Raw genomic sequence first — 21332 nt, forward strand, 5'->3', positions numbered from 1 at the left:
TGCTTTATGTGTCGTATTAACGCGCTTGCTTTCCCGACATAAAGCCTGCCTAAAAGTCCCAAGCACCAGAGTGGCTCGGTGGTAGAATATTGGGCTGGCACCCAGTAGACCCGGGTTCAAACCCCACTGTGTCTATGGCACTAAGTTTTTTTCCCAATTTCGTGCGATGTGGTTACAGACACCGGCTGTAAACTGCTGCGAAAGGAGCCCGGGAAGGCTGATTATAAAGTATAATTTTTCCAGATTCCTAGACCGAGGAATGGGTCCAGACTGCACTGTCCAATAAAAGGGCCCACAGCACTTCCGAGGGTCATTATAAACGTCATTATAAATATTACTGTAATATTCATTCAAATACTACGGACGTGACAGTCTAACAAGTTCTACAGGGTTAAGGCAAAGTATTCCATGGCTAATTTGCATTGTGCAAAAAATAAATGCCACTTGTGAGCTCGCAGTCACATGACCTCTGCAGAAACGTCTCGCATGATGTTATTGGTAGAGCGACAGGTCGCCATTGACCCTGGTTCTAGCAGTAGTGATATTGGCAAAGTTATTAAAACTGCAAAGCAATGCGGCGTGGGTTACTTGCCCCCTGGTGGCACAGGCCATTCTCCAACACCAGCAGAATGACAATAATTATGCAATGTTAGGTAGAACCCTGCCCTTTTTTATTGTGGCAGCAATTATGTGGGATACACTCTGCAGGTTTTGGCCGTTGCTGTCATGTTCCGTATTAAGTATAAATCGATAAGATGGCCCCGTATCGAATGTTCTATGTGTGATTAGAATCACTCAAGCACTGAGGACGAACATGGATGAAGTAGTAGTTAAATGAACTGGTCGTGTTCATGTGCACGCAATAACATCGCCTTGCGTGCAAAGCCTGCAGTTGATGTCAGATCAAGCAGGAAGCCATCTTTCTTCAGCGAAATAGCGTGGAAGGGAGGATGTGTGGCTCAAGCAGCAACTGCGAACTTGGCTCACAGGGGCGCCATCGTGAGAGCTGGCGCATACACTATCAAAACACAGATAAGAAGACAGCTTGCATACTTGCTTTCCTCTCAACGCTTACTTTGCGTTTAGAGGACTGACAGCACAAAGACCATTTCATTCTCCGAAGCAGCCGTATTCGCTTAAACCAGTGTTTTGTTGAGTTATGCGAGGTTAGATTCAAAAGGGTTGGCTGCTAGCCTTACTGCATACAAAATTCTAATTTGTTGCCATTGCATTCACTACTGCTTCTCCTTGATGGCGAAACAGCGGCTTATCAAGTTATGATGTGTATATGTGACATTTCTGCTTAGGTCACAGAACATCATGTTGAGATGCTAATAATCTTCCATACCATGCAGTTACTGAAATGTGTGGATCATTGAGTGGTGTCTTCTTTTAAGTTGTGCTCACCATGTTGTGTGTATGATGTACACCTCTTTGCAGAGCATGTGAACACTGCTAGCTTTATTGAGAGTAAACAAAACTTTGTTTGAAAACAAAAGAGTGGATGCAATCCATTTGTTTTTATTTAGACATTTTGTTTGTACATTTCAAACAATAAAAAAAGCAAGACACAGACATTTCAAAGATTTTCTACATGCGGCTTGTGAAATCGAGCCAGTCTATTGATATACACCATCAAGCACTGCAAGATACCTCAGTCAAATATATCTTTTTCTTTGAAAGTTCGCTTTCTTTCAGAAGTTCAGCATTGCCCTCGAGGGGAAATACCTTCCGTTGAAAGGAGCAAAACTGTCCTTTGGGGAAGAACGACACGTGCTGCAAATATTTCTGAAAACTGCTGCAAGCCAACACACATGTTTTGCTTGCTCACGCTCATTCTGATGCGTAAAAATGTTTGTCAGTTAGGAAAGTTGGTTCTAGAAGGCTGAGTTCCTTCAAGAGACAAACATTGGCAAACCGACGTATCATCAGGACAACGTCACGGTCACGTGGGGACAGCGGCTCGGGCTGATGAGAGATTGTATCGAAAGACGAGAAACACATCTTCGAAGCACCATCAGTGTATTCACAATGCGGGCAGTTTCTCTAAACGAAACCAGCACCAGAACAAACAGCCTTACACCACTAAACAGGTTGGATCCACCTCAAGAACAAGCTCTCGCCTCTGGGTAGTGTAAGCGTGACTTGAAAGACATCGCCGTACTCTAGCTCGACCACACTACCTGTCAACTACACTGCTACATTGGCAGGCAGCCTTTTTTTTATGTTGCTCTGAAAGCCCATGTTTCTATCACTTTGTTGCTCAAAGTGTTTCACCACGAACACTGGTAGACTATTTCTCTCAGAAATGTCTTTTTTTTTAATGTTTTTTAGTTTCCTTTCTCCTATTGCTTTAGCACCTTTATTCATCAGCATCGCAATGTCTGTTGCTACAGTAATATGAATGCACTTGTTTGGCTTCAAAGTTTTTCACAACAAAATGTTACTCTTCTGCGCTGCAAATAAGTAGACGTTGAGAAAAAATTGACCTTGCGCACCCTAGCGTTACCAGTTTAATCCATGCCTTGATGGTGGAGCGTGTGATATCAAATTAATGTGCAGTGAGTTTATCTCCCACGAAGAGACCAAAACTATGATCCATTTTAAGTGAAGCTGTGGGAAAGAACTTGCCCAACTTGGAGCGGGAAATGCTGCGCTTTGGTAGCCATTGGAGTTTGCTTTACGACAAGCTTTGACGGCAGCGTCGATGCACTTTTGGGGAAATGCCGTCAGAGTAAGGTTTGCAGCTTCGTGGTGAAACACTTCGTGTGAAATTGCGTGCTGCTTCACAATACTTCAAAAGAACACACGAGAAAAACTTTGCTTGGTTCACTCTGAGGGTTACGGAGCACGAAAATTGGAGGGTTCTTCTTGGCACTGTAAATGAAAGACTGGGTTGCACAATTACGAGTGCTGAGGCTTCTACAATGCTGCCTCACAATTGTCAGGGTTTATATAGACTTTTACTATGTGTTTTGTAGTGGCACCATCTTGGGCCGCTAACACTACCATATTGTGTACCCATAACTGACAGGCAATGCACTAGACTCACATGCATAAGAACACTTGTTTCGTGACCCACAGTCATGACATACGAAACTGAGAAATCGGTTGTATAAAAGCCCAAGATGGCTGCACACGTCCATCTAAAGTAATGTTGTCTATATGACATCTATGAATGGGTGAGCGGCTCATCAGCTAAAAGGACCACTGTTTTGCAGCACTGCCCTGGAGCAATTGTCAATCTGTGCACGAAAAATACTGTAGGCTTACAAGTTAGCGAAACTGCTAAAGAGTTCTTAGTTTCCCGGTTTCAGTGGAAAAAATGAGTTTATAAAAAAGATATGTGGTGTAAATACTGGCGTAAGCATTGCACATCACCCATTTCCGTGGGATAAAATCGACGCAAAAGCCCACTTTACATTCCCCTATCGCAGCCAAGTTTGTCATCGCCTCATTGTGTGGAGGCTGTTTCTCTGTAGCTGGCATCGCTCTTTAATAATAGCTGTAAGCATCTCAATTCGAATGTAACGTGACTAACGTACACAATGAAAGCCCCGTCTATCACCCATCACCCATAATTTCACACAGGGTCACCAATCAAAACATTCTTCTCGACTGCGGTTCGGTATCGCGCAAATTGTCACCTCAAAGCACCAGGTGCGCATGTCGGCAGCGGATTAAGTGCTGTTCTCAGAATGACACCACTTCATCACTCCAAAATTTCTGCACATCTCAGGGCAGTAGTGAACGTACATTTAAGTGCTACGCAATGCTAGTGCCACTGTCGTGTGCACAAATGGCAACTTAAACGCTATGTCCTACACGATAATTGCGGTAATAAACGCACACATACTCTTCATCAACTGTAGAGCTACTTTGTCTCTTAACAGCACGCATAACGTGGTCACATAGCTATGCAATTACATTTCCTAAATTATGCATTAAATTTCACGCTTACCTGATCAAAACTGCAACAGGTCAGAGTCTAAACAGCAGTGTCATCATAGCATTCACAACAACACGCAAAGTTCAACAAGTTCAAGCACAAAGCATTTTTCGATGAAGCACATTTACAACATCATTTGTAAAGCAACAACAACACGTCCAGTATATGAACTCTTCAAAATTTACACCACCACCGCACAAATGCACGACAAAGTGAAACAGGAGCAACATACGAGCTGTATTTAGTACTCGAAGACAAAGAAGATTTGGAGGTTACCACCACACCATACTTGTTCTGCACACGGCATGCAACAGCACAAAGTTGCATACGCATGACGTATATTACGGAGCCACGAATTTGCCGATGGCACAAAGCAGATGCAACCAACGCTTGCTTTCACACTTTCGAAGTTTGCGCTGTACCTGCATACCACACAACATTGGGAGGTTTTGTGTGGTTTATATATATTTATACATATTGCTTTTTTTGGGGGGGCGGGGGCTTTGTGACCAGACAAACGAGTAAAGCATGTGCTTCTTGCAGAGCTTTGCATGCTTCACAACACACACTGATAGTCTCTACAATGACAGTTGCAACGTAGCGTTGCAAATTGATTGGGAACCCGCATACGTTATTGTACATATGTTAAGTCTTCAAAAACGATTGTGAAGGTTTTGATTTGGTACAGTCACGAATGCGACGTATGAGAAAGATTGTTCAACTGTTACGAAAGATTTTTTTTTTAAATCACGATTGTTGTCAGCACACGGGATCAGGGGGGAGCATGCATTAAAATAACAGCAATGTCTGTCTTTTGTCACTTTATTTAGGTTAATTAAGCAACAAAACAAGGAAATAGGGCTGACATTGTTGTCTTGATTGTTCAGATTCAGCATGCCTTTTTATGTTTTGCGATCACACTTGCTGATCGACTGACTCACAAAGTCTTAATGATTGCATGATTTCATCATTGTCAGCATGATTGGCTACCTAGTTCAGGAAAGCCTTTTCAGATTCGATTTTTTATACCCCTGTTACACAGGGAATTTAATGCCATTTGAAGCGAATGTAATTCCTTTGCAATGTAATTCCTTTGCAATGTCATTTGTTTGCCACTAATGCCATTTGATGAAAATGACACTTTCTGTCGAATGAGTTCTTGGGACATGCATTCAATTCTAGACTGAATGAGTAGTCTCGACACCAGGGACTTTTAGGGAGATTGCTGTTAACTTACGTATAGGTAACTTCTACAATTTGTAAATATCTTATTCCTTACTATGTAAACTTATTACTGGTTTGATGACATGATAGCAAGTGCGAAAGTTTCCAAAAGAAAGCTGACGCCGGCCGTGGTTTCGTTTGTGCTTTGTTGTCACTGTTACCTGTATCACCGACGATGATCGTCTGTCCGCACGTATTGTGGTGAGCAAGGTGGTAACTACCACACAAAATGGCTGCCACCGTCTCATTTTTGCAGCCAGGAAATTAATTGATGCGCCCCGCTTCATTTCACTGTACTCATGCCTGGCCACATCTTGGCAATGTTGGTTTTTGAGTGTGTCATGCAGCTGTAGCAAGTTGTGTAAAACGGCCGCGTTAACATTCTAGGAGCATTGTTTTGCCCATAAACATTATTTCTGTGGATGCGCACGGGTTACATGCAAATTTCAGTATATTTTAATTTCTCCCATAGTCGCGGCTCAGGAGGGCTAAGGTCATGATCATAATTTCAAAATTATACTTGTTTTCGTCATGTGACAACATGCAAGTAAAATGACATTAGGTCTGCTCAATGCCATTCGTTACCATGTGACAGGGGTATTACTTGGTACCTATTAGCAGCAGATGTCACCAAGCCCTCTCTGGCTTATGTATATATATATATATATATATATATATAGTTTGTGTCATTGATTAAAAAGTTTGTTTGAACGATTGCCGACATTAGTTTGATTGTACATATGCCTCTTCTGGCACACCTTGAAGTCAAATTGTGCCAGCGTCAAGACGTTATATTAAGCACCATGCTTTGGCACCCTAGGTAATCAATGTTCCTTCAGGTTGAGAAAGTAGGAACGAAAGCGATTTGCACAACGCACATTACCTGAGTAGACTTGTCCACATTTAAAATGATTTGCACAAATGAAGGCGACGTAAATTCTATGCAGCCATTTGTCTAGCTATGAAACTGGGGAATAAAAGTTCGTCCTTTCATCCTTGTGCTACTTATTGTGCAGCTGCCTACTGATTGTACAAACATTGTCAGCCACGAGTGAGTTTACCAACAAATAAAATGTTCTGTGCGCAATTTCTCTGAATTTTATCATCATATAGAATCAATACCGAAACAGGTATTTCACGCCTGGTAAATTCATCTCTAGGCTTTTTACGCATTATATGTGTCGTTGTTGTAAATACAAGTGAAAGACAACTCTCAAGTGAACGGGTGGAATGCAATAACATTTCACAGCAAATGGGCTGCTGTGTTCACAATCCTTTGTAGCATGCATATTGCAATGCTGCCTTTGACATTTTCTTGCTTTTCACTGAGAGGATCAACTACTAAAGACCATCGCAGGTTCCTGGGTTGAAAGACACTAATACAAGAACAACACAACACCTAGCTCAACATACACGAACATGCACGCTCATTTTCCAGTCCACAAGCCGTTCAATCTTCAAGACAAAAAAAAAAACTAAAGCACTGGGCAACAGTAAACAAGACCCTTAGAATCTATAATTCATCACTGAGCTGAAATAAAAAGCACATTTGACTGAAATCAACAAGCACATATGAATAGTACCACTATGTATGTATATATATATATATCTATATAACACTTACATTATGGGTGTTCAAAATCTTTTTCACACAAGGCAATACATACGAGGTTCAACAGCTCTAACACGCGGTGGGCGTGCCTTCTGGAAGCATGTTTGGTAGGTTGGGTTAGATCCCAAAGAAGAGTGAAAGACTTTGTTGTGGCTCGGGAGACAAAAATCACGGTTTCACGATGACATTGCACGAACATTGTGAGATAAATTTTCTCTTCAAAAGCAGCAGCTCGAACCTATATGGGCACAAGGTTTAAAAATTGAAAGAGGCTTTTGGAAAAGACCATCTTTACATTATTCTTTTTAACTATTGCTCTCACAGCCGGCCATTTGATAGTACATAGGTAGTAAGTTGTACATTTTTTCATCGAACCTTCAAGTACGACTGTTACTTTATGCACAAAAGCATTTGGCTGGAAGTACGTGTAATAAATGTATGGCCTAAATGTATCGCTGTGTGTTAGTGGCTTTTTGTACAGGCACATTGTGTAGTTTTGCTCTGTACCAGCCCATCAATTCCAATTTTCCTCCCTGTCTCTCTTACTCTTTTCAGAGTAGCAGGCTAGAGCAAACGAGCTCAGACTGGCCTATCTGCCTTCTAATAAATTATCTCCCTCTGTAACAGCCAACAAATTTTTCGAATGATCACTGGTACTAACTTCATTGAATCTTAAGAAGTGGGGAGCTTGTTTAACTATACGCTTCGTCACTCTTTTACGTTCACCAATGCGTGGCATGGTCTCACAACAGCCCTTTGGCATCCTTATGCTTATCGCATAGAATGCCAAAGGTTATGAGAGAAACATTTGTTTTCAACGAGACAGGATGTACCATTGACTTTGTACCTTTTTCCTATGCACCCTTTCAAAGCACTGACCTACAGTGCTGTGTACCTCTGGTACGCACCACTGGCTCATTGCAACATTCAGATACAATCTGGCAAGTCCCAATAGATTGTGGCAGTTTGTATTGAGCGCTCACTGTACAGGCAAGTCCCACACTTGGCATTCAAAGGACAACAATCAACGCATGGCTGCACCTACAGGCCTTCCTGAGTGAACACAGCTTTTAGACAAGCACTCCATTTAATGAAGCTGCAGGTAATCGTGTAAACCTCCACTGGATCACTTTATGCGGCTTTCTGAAGAGCGTGCGTACGAGCGCATCATGAACTGAGGTTTCTCTCGTCTGCTATCTGAATTGAGTATATTATAGCGACATACTGAATCGGTGTTCCCAAAGTTACAGCAATGTCAGAGCATAGATGTTCCATCAACACGAGTTCTTACAGACATGGTACTCACGCTTCTTGGTCATTGGACTAGGACAGCGCACCTCGGAAGTGCGCCTTCTCGTCTTGGCACTCGGCAAACTTTGCCAGTGCAGAGACTGCGGTCCTTGCCTTGTGCTAAATGTCACTTCAATCCTCGCTACTGAATAATCCGGAATGCTAGACGGCCAATGTCTGCATGATTTCCCTGAAGCGATGTAATGAAGGAGCTTGTTGTGTAAAAACATGTCTATCTTGTAGCATTGATGCGTACCACTGGCTATCTCTACTGTGATCACTTTCACATCATTTACTTCCACAGCTACAACATGATGCCACGGCAGAGAGCAGGCAATCGTCTAAAATAAATTAGAACAATGTGTCCCTCCTTTTGTGTCTCTGCATTGTTTCGTAGTTATCTTGACTTTAGGGCTTTCTGTTTAGGGCAGCCTAATTATATTGCTAATCATCTTGAATGCACCTCACACTCTAAGGAAAAGCATATTTGGGATGTCTTTTCCTCACACAGCAGTAATCGTGGTATGGTTCGCTTGTACATTCTCACTCGAAAACTCGGTGCTCACCATTCTCTTGCAGGAATGTCGTGTCACGCTGACAGCGAACACGTTGCACATGACCCAGTTGTACTTGTGCCGGTGATAATGTCAGGAAGTGCATGTGAGCTCATCATTGTTGTGGGCGTACTTTAAGTACACTGCAAAACAAATGCATCTCACTGCATGTCTATTTTCAAGTGCAAGGTGCAACAATGACAACAAACAAAAGAAAGAGTCACCGCACACGCGAAGTGCCAAATGACTCCCCTTTTAGCCCGTTGTCAATGTGGCACTTTGCACCTTAAAATATGCTTGACCAATGCACCCAGTCCCATACACCTCTGCCAATGTTCCCGTTGATCACAATTATTGTTGTGTCACAGAAAGACTCCTTGAATACGACCTTTCTCAAAGTGTATATGATGTTATTACTTAACTTTACATTACTCCTGGAAATGTGCCAGTTATCACCTTGAAACAGCAATGCACTAACCACGAAACAGTACGTATATGCTACACAAAAACTGACGTTTGGGTAAGTTGGATTTGGTTGCGCATTTTGAAATGGGCAGCGCGAATAAAGTCTTATAATGAAGTTAGTTTGAGACAGCACTGTGCAATGTGTATTACTTCTATCTTTTGTCCTTGCCTTCGCACTGCCCATTTCAAAATGCATGGCATATGCTACGAACACCTGAAGTCAGAATATCTCAGTCTTTACGACCGAACGATGGCAGAGTGTTTCAAATTAAACTGGACTTCCCACACGCAGTTGAGACTTCCTAAAGACTAATGCTATCCATGACTGAAAGACACAACCTTTGCTCTTAGTGGCTTATGCACAGCAGCTGATGCAAGCACCATGTATCAATGCCACAGAACAATATAAATTACTGGAAGTCAAGCACACAACTTTGATGAGGCTCCCAAGAGAGTTAATTAGTTCTAAGGACACCGTCTCGCAGTCACGGGAGTCGGCTAACAGCTTCATGAACTACGTAAGCAACATGACTAAATGTTGTACAGTGTGGTCGAATGTGACAGTACGCTTAATCGACTACCCCCTGTTTCTTTTTAAATCACGAGTTCAGCCAATGTTTCTTAAAGCCTAATGCAGAGCGAATCTTCAGATGAAGAACTTTATATTAATTCTTGTTGAATGAAAAATGATATGGTGCTTGAGCACGTGCACTGTTCTTTATAAAAACAGAGTGTACATAAACACAGGGCACAGACAGAGATCAGGTCCTGATCACTTTCTGTCCCATGTGTTCATGTGTGCTCTGTTTTGTGAACAGGGATGAATAACCAACACGCCCAAACCTTCTACCTTCTGAACTCACACTGAACAGCATTTAAGGTGGGTTTTCCTTCTTGAACAGTTAGCATGCTATGAAGACAATGATGAGAACAAAGTTGCACGACAGGGCATTCGTTAAAGCTTACAGTGCAGCTCTTGCTTATATCTCGTCTGTACTCACATCTTTCTGGCTACCTTAATTGGTTCTTAGAGCTACGGTTAAATACAAACATATCACCACAGTTTCAGTGCTGTAGCTATATTGCTTGTCACAGAGCATGTCAGTTTTGAATGATAAAAATATACTTTCAAACTTCCTCATCAATAAACATCAACATTCCTTTTCTGCTAGAATTTCCACTTGCTTAATTTTGTTGACCATCATTGTGTTCTTTTCTTTTTTTATTTTTTATATTTTGATGGTTGCTGTGCACTATATGCTCTTGGACAAAAAGCTAAAACATTACATCACAGTATTGAATGACTTCTTTGTTTGAAGTGCATCAAGCACTATAGCCTGATTAAGCCACACTTTTAATGCTCTTAATTGTGCCACATTGTTTTGTTACTAATTTCTGCTATGTATTATAAAGTAGCGATACATGTGGCATACAGCTTTTGATGTAGGTTACACCTGATTATTGCAACCACACAAACAATGGTGCATTTTCTGGATGTATAAATGACATTGCTTTTCTTACTTTCGTCGTACTCAAATATAAGTTCAACAACTTCATCTGCTGTTGGCAGCCCAGTTCCTGTAGGCATAACTTTATCATAATGAAGGTGGCAACTGTGTATCCCATACACATACTTCATACCGGTGATACAGATGTGGCCTAGATATCAGGTGCTCCTGTCCTGAATGTCAAGCATGGTTCCAGCAGTATTTCGTCATCCCCAAACATAACCCAGTGCAGTGCCCAGCAATGGCCGCAAATGCTCATCATTGTCCACCTGGCATTGCCCTGCTTTGCTCTATGCCACCCACAATTAGCCCAGCTTTGAAGTGTATATTTGTGTGTTTGTATTCGGTACCAAGAATCACTTCCTGCGACCGGGCCAACTAGAACAGCCTGCCACTGTAGACGCCTTTGGAGATGTTGCGAAGTGGCTGTGTCTCATTCGATGCACATGGGTGGGTTCACGTATCCCAGCAGGTTGAACTCAACCGCACTGCAGATGATGAGGAAGATAACATACACCACCAGGAGAAACACGCCCAGCTTCTTGGTCAGCAGCCAGTGACTCCGGTGGATGGTGTAGATCTGCGCAGCAGTCGTCATGTTCGCATTACTTTTTTTAATTTCTTTCACGTTTGTTTCTTCATAGTTTTCAGCTTCACCATCATTTCTTTCTCAAAAGTTAGGAACTACTCCAGCTGTACTAGTAGATACATAGAATCAAACATTGTTCTAATTTAATGGAACTGTGAGGTTTGCAAGTGTATTCAACCTTTCACAAGAGTTATACACACAGGCACAGACATGACATGGGTTGCAAGATAACGAAAGACCTGCCCACAAAAAATGCCGGCGACACCTGCATCATTTTCCCTTCAGAGGCCTTACTGATAAAAAATATTAGTTTTCTGGAAAAGGAGAATATCTTTGATGCTGTTGCAGCACCAGGATATAACGATAATTGGTTCTAATTTTCTGCCTTTCTCAATATCGTTGTAAGTGTATCGCACTGCATCTGCTGTTGATGCCAGGGCTTGACCTATGTAAATAGTCTGCTATAATCGGGAGGAAATTGAACTCACTGTGATGATTATGGTAAGGAATAGCAAGACGACTGACCACACCAGGCCCCCACTGTTGATGTAAGCCTGCACAGGAAGTTTTGCAAAGTTTAGTTCACCAATTTCACAGGTGCATGAACACATGTGGCATTGCCGGACATGTTGGCACAGAACTTACAAGTGAACCAGGCTCCACCATCCCCGTCTGGATCAGCCATGGCAGTGCTAAACCTATTAGAATGTCGAAGACATTGCTTCCAATACTGTTAGCTATAGCCATGTCCCCTTGACCTGGAAAAAAGAAAAAGACGAATAAAAGGCAGTTACCCATTACGACCAAGTATAGCTGATTCATAGACAGATCAATTTAAATGGTATTGACATCAGCCTTATGAAAGGAAAAAAAAAAAACTTTTATGATATGTGACGTACTTAAAAATTGTGTTTGTTTTAGTGTTGTGCACAGCATTTGTCCTTAGCAGAGGTGTAGGCAGGTGGGAGGCGGGCTTTGGAAGAACTATACATGTACAGGCATGAGCATAAGTGTGCAGACCACAAGATCGCATGGCTGAAGTCATCGATGCGCTATCTGGCAATGAGAGGGCTGCTGGGGTGCGCATGCACACCACGTCGTATCAGTTGGCGTCTCACGTCGCTCTGTCCAACAAGCTCGTAGCCAAAACGACAACTGGGTGTCGCTGTTGTGGCTCCAACAAACTTGTGCAGTTATTTTTCTTTTTTGACCTAGCGGCTGCAACACCGCCGGTTCCAACGCCGGGCTCGCAAAATGTAGCCTAATCCAGCGTAGCCAGCCTCCCAAAACCTAATAAAGCCAAACACATAAAATTAAGTTTTCTCAGCTCAGCTTTTCTTTGTTGCGTTAGGCCAAGTTGAACTTAAATGAGTCTATAGTTATGATGAAAGAAGCACAATAAGTATGAAGACATAATTAAAGTTAGTTTTGGGGCTCATTAGAATCTTAACTTAGTGATTAGACTCGGTGATTATATAGTAATTAGTATCTTCCTCAGCTTGGACACTTTGAGCTAACAAAAATTGAACCAATTACTTTATTGCATTTCATAAGACATTGTTTTATTACACCTAAATGTAATCAGACTAGTTTGACGATGTCATGATCAACCACAATAAGATTTTTATATGGTTACCTTGGTGCTGCCTTAGCTTAGTTATGCATAATTATAGTCTAATTATACCATGTGAAACTCCAGCGTGTTTCTAGTGTCATATGCATAGTTATAGCCTAATTATACCACATGAAACTCCAGTTTGTTTCGTGTGTGATTGGATATCACACTAATTAATATACCTTAACTGGTATGTGTCCTAACTAACAGTATTTAGACATAAATTAGCTTCACAGGTATACTGTCCATTATAAGTAATTAGTATTTTCCAGGGTTTGGCGCTTCTAGGCATATGGTGAAGCCGACTTGGATGAATTGGCCACTGTAAGGTTCGCCTTGTGTGGGCTGGTTTTACTCGGCTAAATGAAATGATAGAATGATTAACTATACATCGATTTGGCTGTACGTCTACTTTTCTCGACCAATCTGGGCGCATCGAATCTTTATTACATAAAAAAGTCACAGCTTCGCCGCAAAGGTGAACCAATGAACGTGATAGCAACAATTTGAAAGGTCACGCGCAGAATGGAAAGCAGATCGAGACGTGCCCCGCGTTTCTCGCGCACAAATTACGCACGAAACGTACTCACAGGTACGGATGCATGCGAATAAGCGTCTCATTTGTTACTTCGCCGAGTCTGAAAAGCGTGCGCCTTTCGCGAACGGAGACTGCAATGGTTGCAGTGACCTTTGTGCGCCCGGTAACTATAGCAGAATCGTTCTACGTAAAGCCCGTGGCCAGCCAAGGCATACGATCCTGCCCTCCTCGCCACCGCGAGATATGGGCGCGAGAGGGAGCGTCGCTCCTCTTCTCTAAGTTCAGTTCAGTTCAGGCTGTCAAGGTGGATGGACGTGTTTTTTGAGCGCTCCGGATCGACTGCGCAGATAAGTGTTTTTGCATGTTTTGAGCTTGTCTTTATAATTATAAGGCAGTGGTTGAAATCTTCGTAGTACTTATTTTGTGGTACGGCTTTTTCGGGGGCCAGACACCAGGTATTTATTAGTTAGTGCGGGTGTGTGTGTTTGAAATTTTTTGTTGTTTTTTTTGCCACCCCGTGGGGGAGGTGCGCGTACATTGAACACGCAAATTTTTGTAGTAGAGCTTAGAATTTTTTTTTCGAAGTGCAGGGTTCGAGTTTAGTAATTATTGAGTATAGGGACAATTGGTGTCAGAAAGGTATGGTTAAAAAGACTGTAAAGTGTTCAGGATGTGGAGTGGGTTTGAAAGTGGACCCAAGCGTAGAAGCGGATGGAGAAGAGGCTGACGCGAATTGTAGGCAATGTGAGGTCAAGGAAAAAATGGAGAAAATGATGGTTGCCCAGAGTGAACTGCTGAGGAGAATCGCCGAGCTCGAGACTGCGGTGGCGACAGAGCAAGAGAAAACGAAGGCAATGGGATAAAGACTGAAGTCCGCCGAGGAAGCGCTAGTGAAGCTGAACAAAGAAGCGACCTACCGAGAGAACAGTAGGGAACCGGCAACCAGAACGGTGGAGGAGGAGAAGCAAGCAAGTTTGGAAAAAACAGGTTTAGCCGGTTCAACTGTCGCAAGGCCCAGCTTCAGCGAGGTAGTGGTGGGGCAGGAAGGGAACAAAGCAGCCGGCGTCACAGGTGCAAGTAGCCCCCAGGTGCAGAACGCTCCAGCTGAAAAGTCACAGCATGTGATAATAGCCGGGGACTCGAATTTAAATCGATGCACAGAAGCCATCAAAGAGAGGGTAAGAGGTGACAAGAGGGTTGCGGTAGGGGCGTTCCCAGGACGCAAACTGGAAGCAGTCATGAGGCAAGCGAGCGCAAAGCTCAAAACGACAGCTGATAGACGAAACCTCGTGATAATTTCAGGCGGTTTAAACGATGTCCTCAATGAAGATGCAGAAGGACTAGCAGCCACACTGGCGAAAGGCGTCGATGACATGCGCGCCACTTCTCCTAAGGTACAGGTAGTTATATGCACGATACCGGAGGTACCGGTGCGTGATAGCAACCTGCAAAGAGCAGTGGTCAACGCAAACCAAGAGATATGGTGGATGAGTCGAGAGAAAGGCTTTGAGGTGGTGGAAATAAACAGAGAGGTGCATAGGTGGGGGGGTTTTCAACGAGACAGAATTCACTTCGATGGGCGGCTAGGTCATGAGGTGGGTTGGCGACTTGCAGGACGCGCAGTAGCTTTTTTGGGGGGCAAGCGAGCCCTTCGGGGTGCAGGATAGCTAGTAACGAGGAAAACAACCAGGGAGACTCTTCGACAGGTGGTATGGACAGATACGATTCCAAAGTGGCACCAATATCTAAGATAGGTAGAGCCCGGGGCATAAATAGACGTAGCCACGAGCGCCGAGCCAATTCAGACATAGGGTATATTAACATGCAGGGTGGTAGGAACAGGCTGAAGTGGGAAGAGATAGAAGAACAGCTAAGGGAAGAGAGGCCGATGGTATACGGTTTTGTAGAAACACATCTCAGGGACATGGAACAACCTCCGAACAATCCGGACTACGCGTGGGAATATTGTAATAGAACAGAAGGCAGCAGAAAGGGGGGTGGTATTGGGGCATTCATTCATAAAAGTACACCCTGGCAAAGGGTCAAGCAGGAGTGCAAGGAACATTTATGGCTAAAAGGGAAAGTGGCAGGTCAAATGACACTCCTTGGTTTCGTGTACTTGTGGACGGGAGCAAAGGCCAGAGAGGAAAACCAGGCAATGGTAGAGTGTATATCAAAGGACATTCAGGAGTTAGGAAGAGAGTGCGAGATAATTATACTAGGAGACATGAATGCGCACATGGAAGATATAGATGGGTATACCGACCCGACAGGCAAAATGATCATGGATATGTGTGAAAGGCTTGATTTGATCATTTGCAACAGTACTGAGAAGTGTGAAGGGCAAATAACATGGGAGGTAGGAAGGCTTCAGTCGACGATAGATTATGCACTGATGTCACATAGGATGTATGATAAGCTCAGGGGAATGCACATAGATGAAGGTGGCTCCAGAAGTCTGGGTAGCGATCACAAACGTATCAAGCTAAGTTTTGGAAGAGCAGTGAAAGTGGGAAGGAGACAAGATGAGCAACTACAGGAAAATTTTTATTCAGAAAGGCAAATTGAAATAGCCACTAAACAAATTGAGAAAGTAATCACGGAGGATAATAAGACAGTGTGGACATACACGAATCTAATTAGACTCTTTGAGCTAGAGCTTGCTAAGAGGCGTGACAAATCACCCCGGAAAAGAAGACACAAACCCAAAAGTTGGTGGGATGAGGAAGTTAAGAGAGCCATAGCAAAACGTCAGGAAGCCTCTAGGGAACACAGACATGCTAAGCAGCGGGGTGAACCGACAGATGATGTTGAAAGAAAATGGGCAACCTTTCTAAGCTGTAGAAGGGATGCATCCCTTCTGATCAATGAAAAGATTAGAAGGAAGGGAGCTCAGTGGCTGGCAGAAGTACATAAAAAGATATAAAGGCAGCTGCGAAATTTTGGAACCATCTAAACTCCCTAAGAAATGAGACGAGCCTAGAGCAGAGTTTTATAACTACAGCCCAAGGTGCTAGGCTAGAAGGGGACGAAGCTATTGAATATATAAGAACAAGGGTGACAGAAAAATTTCAACAAAGAAGTACTTTATGCACCACAATAGACAAGGACGAATCAAGTGGTGCAATGGCTCCATTTTCACAACAAGAGTGGGAAAGGGCTGAGAAAAGGGTTCCTGGTAGTACATCAACAGGCCCAGATGGCATTCCAATTAGGCTGATAAAGACATTAGGTCCAAAGTCTAAGCAGGCTTTGAGAGAGGCAGTGAGCAAAATAATAATCGATGGTGAAGTTCCCAATGCATTGGGAACTTAGCAGGATGAGCATGATCTATAAAGGAAAGAAGGACAAAGCTGACATAAACAACTATCGTCCCATAGCAGTGACATCAGTGCTCTACAGGCTGGCGATGCAAATTATAAAGGAAAGACTGCAGGCGTGGATAGAGGATGAGGGGGTGCTGGGGGAACTGCAGAATGGGTTTCGGAAACACAGGAGGTTGGAAGACAATCTGTTCTCACTAACGCAGTGCATCGAAATAGCAGAAAAGGAACACAGGCCCCTGTGGCTAGCATTTTTGGATATCAAGGGAGCGTACGATAGCGTGGTTCAAGAGGAATTGTGGGGAATACTGGACACACTAGGCGTGGAACATGTAGTCACTAATCTTTTAAAGGGTATCTATAAAGGTAACAAGGTAGTTATAAAGTGGGAAAAACAGGTATCCAAGCCTGCAGAGGTAAACGGGGGCATTCATGATGTACCTACAAGGATTAGAGGCAAAATTAGAGGGAAGTGGACTGGGCTTTAACCTCTCTTTAGTCAAACAAGAAAAACTTATTGATCAGGCACTACCAGCATTAATGTACGCAGATGATATAGTGCTAATGGCCAACAACAAGGAAGATTTGCAGAGATTGATGGACATCTGCGGTAATGAGGGAGATAGGTTAGATTTTAGATTCAGTAAGGAAAAATCAGCAGTCATGATTTTCAATGACAACGAAGGTAGTGAGCTTAGAATACAGGAGGTCACGCTAGAGATAACAGATAAATACAAATATCTGGGAGTATGGATAAGCAATGGGACCGAGTATCTGAGGGAACACGAAATATACGTGACGACTAAAGGTAACAGGAATGCAGCAGTCATGAAAAATAGGGCACTGTGGAATTACAATAGGTATGATGTTGTGAGAGGAATATGGAAAGGGGTCATGGTTCCTGGGCTGACGTTCGGCAATGCGGTCTTGTGCATGAGATCAGAAGTTCAAGCAAGATTAGAAATTAAGCAACGTGGAATAGGTAGGCTTGCTTTAGGAGCTCACGGGAATACACCAAATCAGGGAGTACAAGGTGATATGGGATGGACATCATTTGAGGGCAGGGAAGCTAGCAGCAAGATAAAATTTGAGAAACGATTGAGAGAAATGGGAGAAGAGCGTTGGGCTAGGAAGGTTTTCAGCTACTTGTACATGAAGAATGTCGATACAAAATGGAGGAAGTGAACCAGGAAGTTGACTGGTAAATACTTAGAATACAGCAGGTGGCCAAACCAAAAAGAACTATCGGTTAAGAAGAAAGTGAAGGAAACGGAGACTGACATGTGGAGAATGGGCATGATTAAGAAGTCCGCACTAGAGATCTATCGAACTTTTAAGCAGGAAATTGCCAAGGAAAGGATCTATGATAATACTCGGGGTAGTTCTCTACTGTTTGAGGCCAGGACGGGAGTACTGCGAACCAAGACATATCGGGCCAAATACGAAGGGGTAGACACAGTATGCAGTGCGTGTGGAGAGGAAGAAGAAACTGCCGAACACTTGATAATGTTCTGTAAAGGGCTTCACCCTATAGTTCAGAATGATGGCGCAGAGTTTTTCAAAGCACTGGGGTTTAGGGACCGGGAGGGCAAAATAAACTTTAAGCGGGTAAACTTAACCAGAAGGAGGTTATCTGATTGGTGGCTAAAGTCAAGGCACGAGTGAAAATTAAACTCTTCACTGCAAAGTACGAATCCTCAAACTCACTTTTTAAGGAAAAAAATATATATATAGTTCTTGGTTCATTAGGTATTACGGCTTGGTGGCGCAAACTACCGCCCGATATAAAGGGTACAGCCATATCCATCCATCCATCCATCCTAAGCCGGGCAAAGTAGGCGCATGTACGCGTAGGAGATTAGAGCGGGCGCAATGTGGCGACGTGCGCTCATTGCGCCATCTTTCTGGCAATGCCGAAAACACAGCAGTGGTAAGTGGTAGATATAAATAGCTTGCTGTTTGAACGGTGGTGAAGAACGTTCTTCGGCGGGCGTCGCTCAGTAGTTAACGCCTCGCTTTCACGGCACAGGGATCCCACGTTCGATTACGCGCGCCGAGGAGCTTTTTTCTGGGTGTTTTTTTTTTCTTGCGTTTTTATATATATAGATACATATACATATGCGGTGCATGACATCCAGCAGAGAGCTTCCATATAATTGCTATCGCAATAAAACAGCAATCTGGACTGGGCTTTTACACCCGACTTGGCGATACCGCGCTCAACTAGGATGGATTAGGTTTGACTACACTTACAATCACTCAACTTGGCTCATTTAGGTTCAACTTGGCCTAACGCGACAAAAGGCAAACTGTGCTGAGAAAATTTTATTTTGTCTGCTTGGCTTCATCGGGTTTCGCGAGGCTGGCTACGCTTATGAATTGACCGGCATAAATTACTACGCGATCCCGGTACTTGAACTGGCACCGTCGCATCTACTTCTTAAAAAAAAAAAAAAAACGGCACAAATTCGATGGAGCAAAGACAGTGACACCCAGGTGGCGTTTTGGCTATTGGTGTTTGGTGTGGCTCGTCGGAGAGAGTGACGTGAGAGGCCAATTGATAAAACAGGACGCTTATATATGCGCTCCGCAGCAGGCGTCTCGTCGCCAGATAGCGCGTCGATGCTTTCGGTCATGCGATCCCGCGTGCTCACGCCTGTACATTGACAGAGTCACACCAAAATTAATATAACTCTGTGACTGTAATGAAAGCTTGGAAGCTTGAGTTACGTAAGGTTTATTCCAGAAGTATATACTATATGCATCTAGAACCAATTGCAGTCAGTTATCGAGGCTGCAAGGTACACGACCCCATCTGTTGATGAAAGAGCATTTTTGAGTTAGTCAATCACCAACCAGTTAGCTTCATTGGAGGCGTAAGGGACACTTGTAAGTAGCATACATCAGCCTGAAGTTCTTTGTATTCTGGGCCTATGATTAAGTTTCCGAAACTTGTTTAATTAGGGACCTTAATGTAACAGTCTTCATAGTGACGCCCGTAGCCAGAAATTTTTTTATGAGCTAGGGGGGGGGGGGGGGCGAAGGCGCTTGCATATGTGAAATGCCACCCTTCAAGCGCTTTGTGAAAAACATGTCGATGCCCGCCAGATCATTCTCGTGATTCTCAGGGAAATAGAGAATCTCAACAAAGCCCAATACTCGACTTGTAAACATAACGCTACAAGCAACTTCCGCACGAAATCTAAACGTGAGTGAGCGAGATCTTTATCAACTCTATCAAGAAAGGACATCACTTGTACCAAAATCTCTATGCAACGACGATAGTTATAGCGCGAGAACAAAACGACGACACAGAGACAAGAAGGACACGAAAGACACGAGCGCTACGTGTAAAACAACGCCTAAAACAAAACCGAAACTACGCAAAGTTTGTCGCAAGTTTTTGTGAGCCGAGCTCATCCAATCCAGTTAGTAACATTTGGTGCGTGAAAAAAAAAAGTTCGTCTTGCGTGTTTACATCGGTCCGACAGCTTCGCCTGAAGTTTGTTCAAGGCCGACAAGCTAAAAAGAAAGAACGGAAAGGAATCGCCCGGCTGTCCTGGTTTTGTTTGGCTACATCTGTGCGACAAGAGCAAGATCTGCGACAATGCAGAGAGAAACGCAACTCGGAGCGGCGGAGTCTGGCACGAAACCAGCGGAAGCTGCTCCCAAAGCAGGGAAAGGTACGCCGTGCCTCTCAAATGCAACGGATCTGTTCCTCTGTCGGTTCTCAGTAAACTCTTACCACTTCAAGGCCGGAAGCGGTCCTCTAGTTCTCGCTGATCTTCCGGCGTTGCCCCTGTGCCTCTCAAGCATGACGCACACGACTACTCGGCAAAAAACGCCCGCGGGTCACACGCAACCTCGAGGCGCCTGTCAAAATTAGTGTGTCCCCCTGCCAGGTGTCGCAGCAGATGTGGTCGGGATAAATACATCGATTACAAGGACGTTTCAGTCAAACGACAGCTAATCTGAACATTGTTTACTCGGTGGTCGCCTTCAAGTGTGAAAAATGACAGCTAGATCTCCATCAGCTCACATTTGTAATATACGGAAGGGTGCCAATCACGGTCTACAAATTAGATCGTGATCGGTGCTCGGTAGGGATCGAAAGCGCGTGTGTGAAACAACCGTCCGTATTTTGGTTTCGATCTTGGCTTACATATACAGGCATTCGAGAATTCTTCGAGCTGTATCGTGAGATTCCACCAAATAGTTAACACGAATAGCCTTTTTCTTTGTCAGTATATAGAATATTGGTAAAAACGTCCCGTCCATAGGCCATCTGCGGTGTTGCTTGTACCAAATGGCGCAACCTAGAAGAAATAAAATACAAGGCCCCAGCAGAAAACACGAGCTTCGAGCGAATAAGCGATCGCATGAGTATCACCAGGCGCCGATATCAAGTGTGCAAATCTTCTGAAAACAATAAATCAAGTGTCCACACTTTCTGCAAATAATGAACAGCTGCCCTGGAAATTTCTTGCAGTATGACATCAATAATTGCAGACATCAGCTGCTTTTGGAGACAGCTGACAGGTACGCCGATTGCATTCACCTAAAGTAATAAACAATAACAGGGCCTGCCCAAACAGTTCCTTAATCTGTATCTTAATCTGAGCACCCATTCTTTTTTTTACATTTTCTCCACTTCTAAATGCGGCC

At 43.5% G+C, this 21332-nt stretch overlaps 2 protein-coding genes across 3 annotated transcripts in view; one reads left to right on the forward strand and one right to left on the reverse strand.

Moving 5' to 3' along the window:
* Positions 1-1501: 1501 nt before the first annotated feature.
* Positions 1502-20567, reverse strand: LOC142765356 (sodium/potassium/calcium exchanger 4-like). 2 transcript variants are annotated; one of them, XM_075866154.1, is made up of 4 exons: positions 20413-20567; positions 11837-11949; positions 11680-11745; positions 1502-11182 (listed from the first exon to the last, which is right to left on the reverse strand). In XM_075866154.1, the coding sequence occupies exons 2-4, from the start codon at positions 11936-11938 to the stop codon at positions 11036-11038; spliced, it is 315 nt and encodes a 104-aa protein (XP_075722269.1). In that variant the 5' UTR covers positions 11939-11949; positions 20413-20567; the 3' UTR covers positions 1502-11035. The 2 variants fall into 2 exon arrangements, with proteins under 2 accessions (XP_075722269.1, XP_075722268.1); XM_075866153.1 differs by lacking the exon at positions 20413-20567 and adding an exon at positions 13397-13552.
* LOC142765354 (uncharacterized) overlaps positions 20290-21332 on the forward strand; it is a 30911-nt gene continuing 29868 nt past the window's right edge. Inside the window, exon 1 of the mRNA XM_075866147.1 lies at positions 20290-20350. The gene's annotated coding sequence lies outside the window, so the exon portion shown is untranslated. The remainder of the gene's footprint in view (positions 20351-21332) is intronic.

The sequence above is a fragment of the Rhipicephalus microplus genome, chromosome 6 (assembly GCF_043290135.1).
Source record: "Rhipicephalus microplus isolate Deutch F79 chromosome 6, USDA_Rmic, whole genome shotgun sequence".
Classification (NCBI taxonomy): Eukaryota; Metazoa; Arthropoda; class Arachnida; order Ixodida; family Ixodidae; genus Rhipicephalus; species Rhipicephalus microplus.

Excerpts from the sequence above, each read along its gene's own strand:
- LOC142765356 (XM_075866153.1), bottom strand. The coding sequence starts at position 13,427 with ATGAGACGCTTATTCGCATGCATCCGTACCT. Across the intron at positions 11,950-13,396 it reads ATTCGCATGCATCCGTACCT|GTCAAGGGGACATGGCTATA; the intron begins GTGAGTACGTTT and ends TCTTTTTTCCAG. Across the intron at positions 11,183-11,679 it reads TCCTTACCATAATCATCACA|ATCTACACCATCCACCGGAG; the intron begins GTGAGTTCAATT and ends ACTGCTGCGCAG.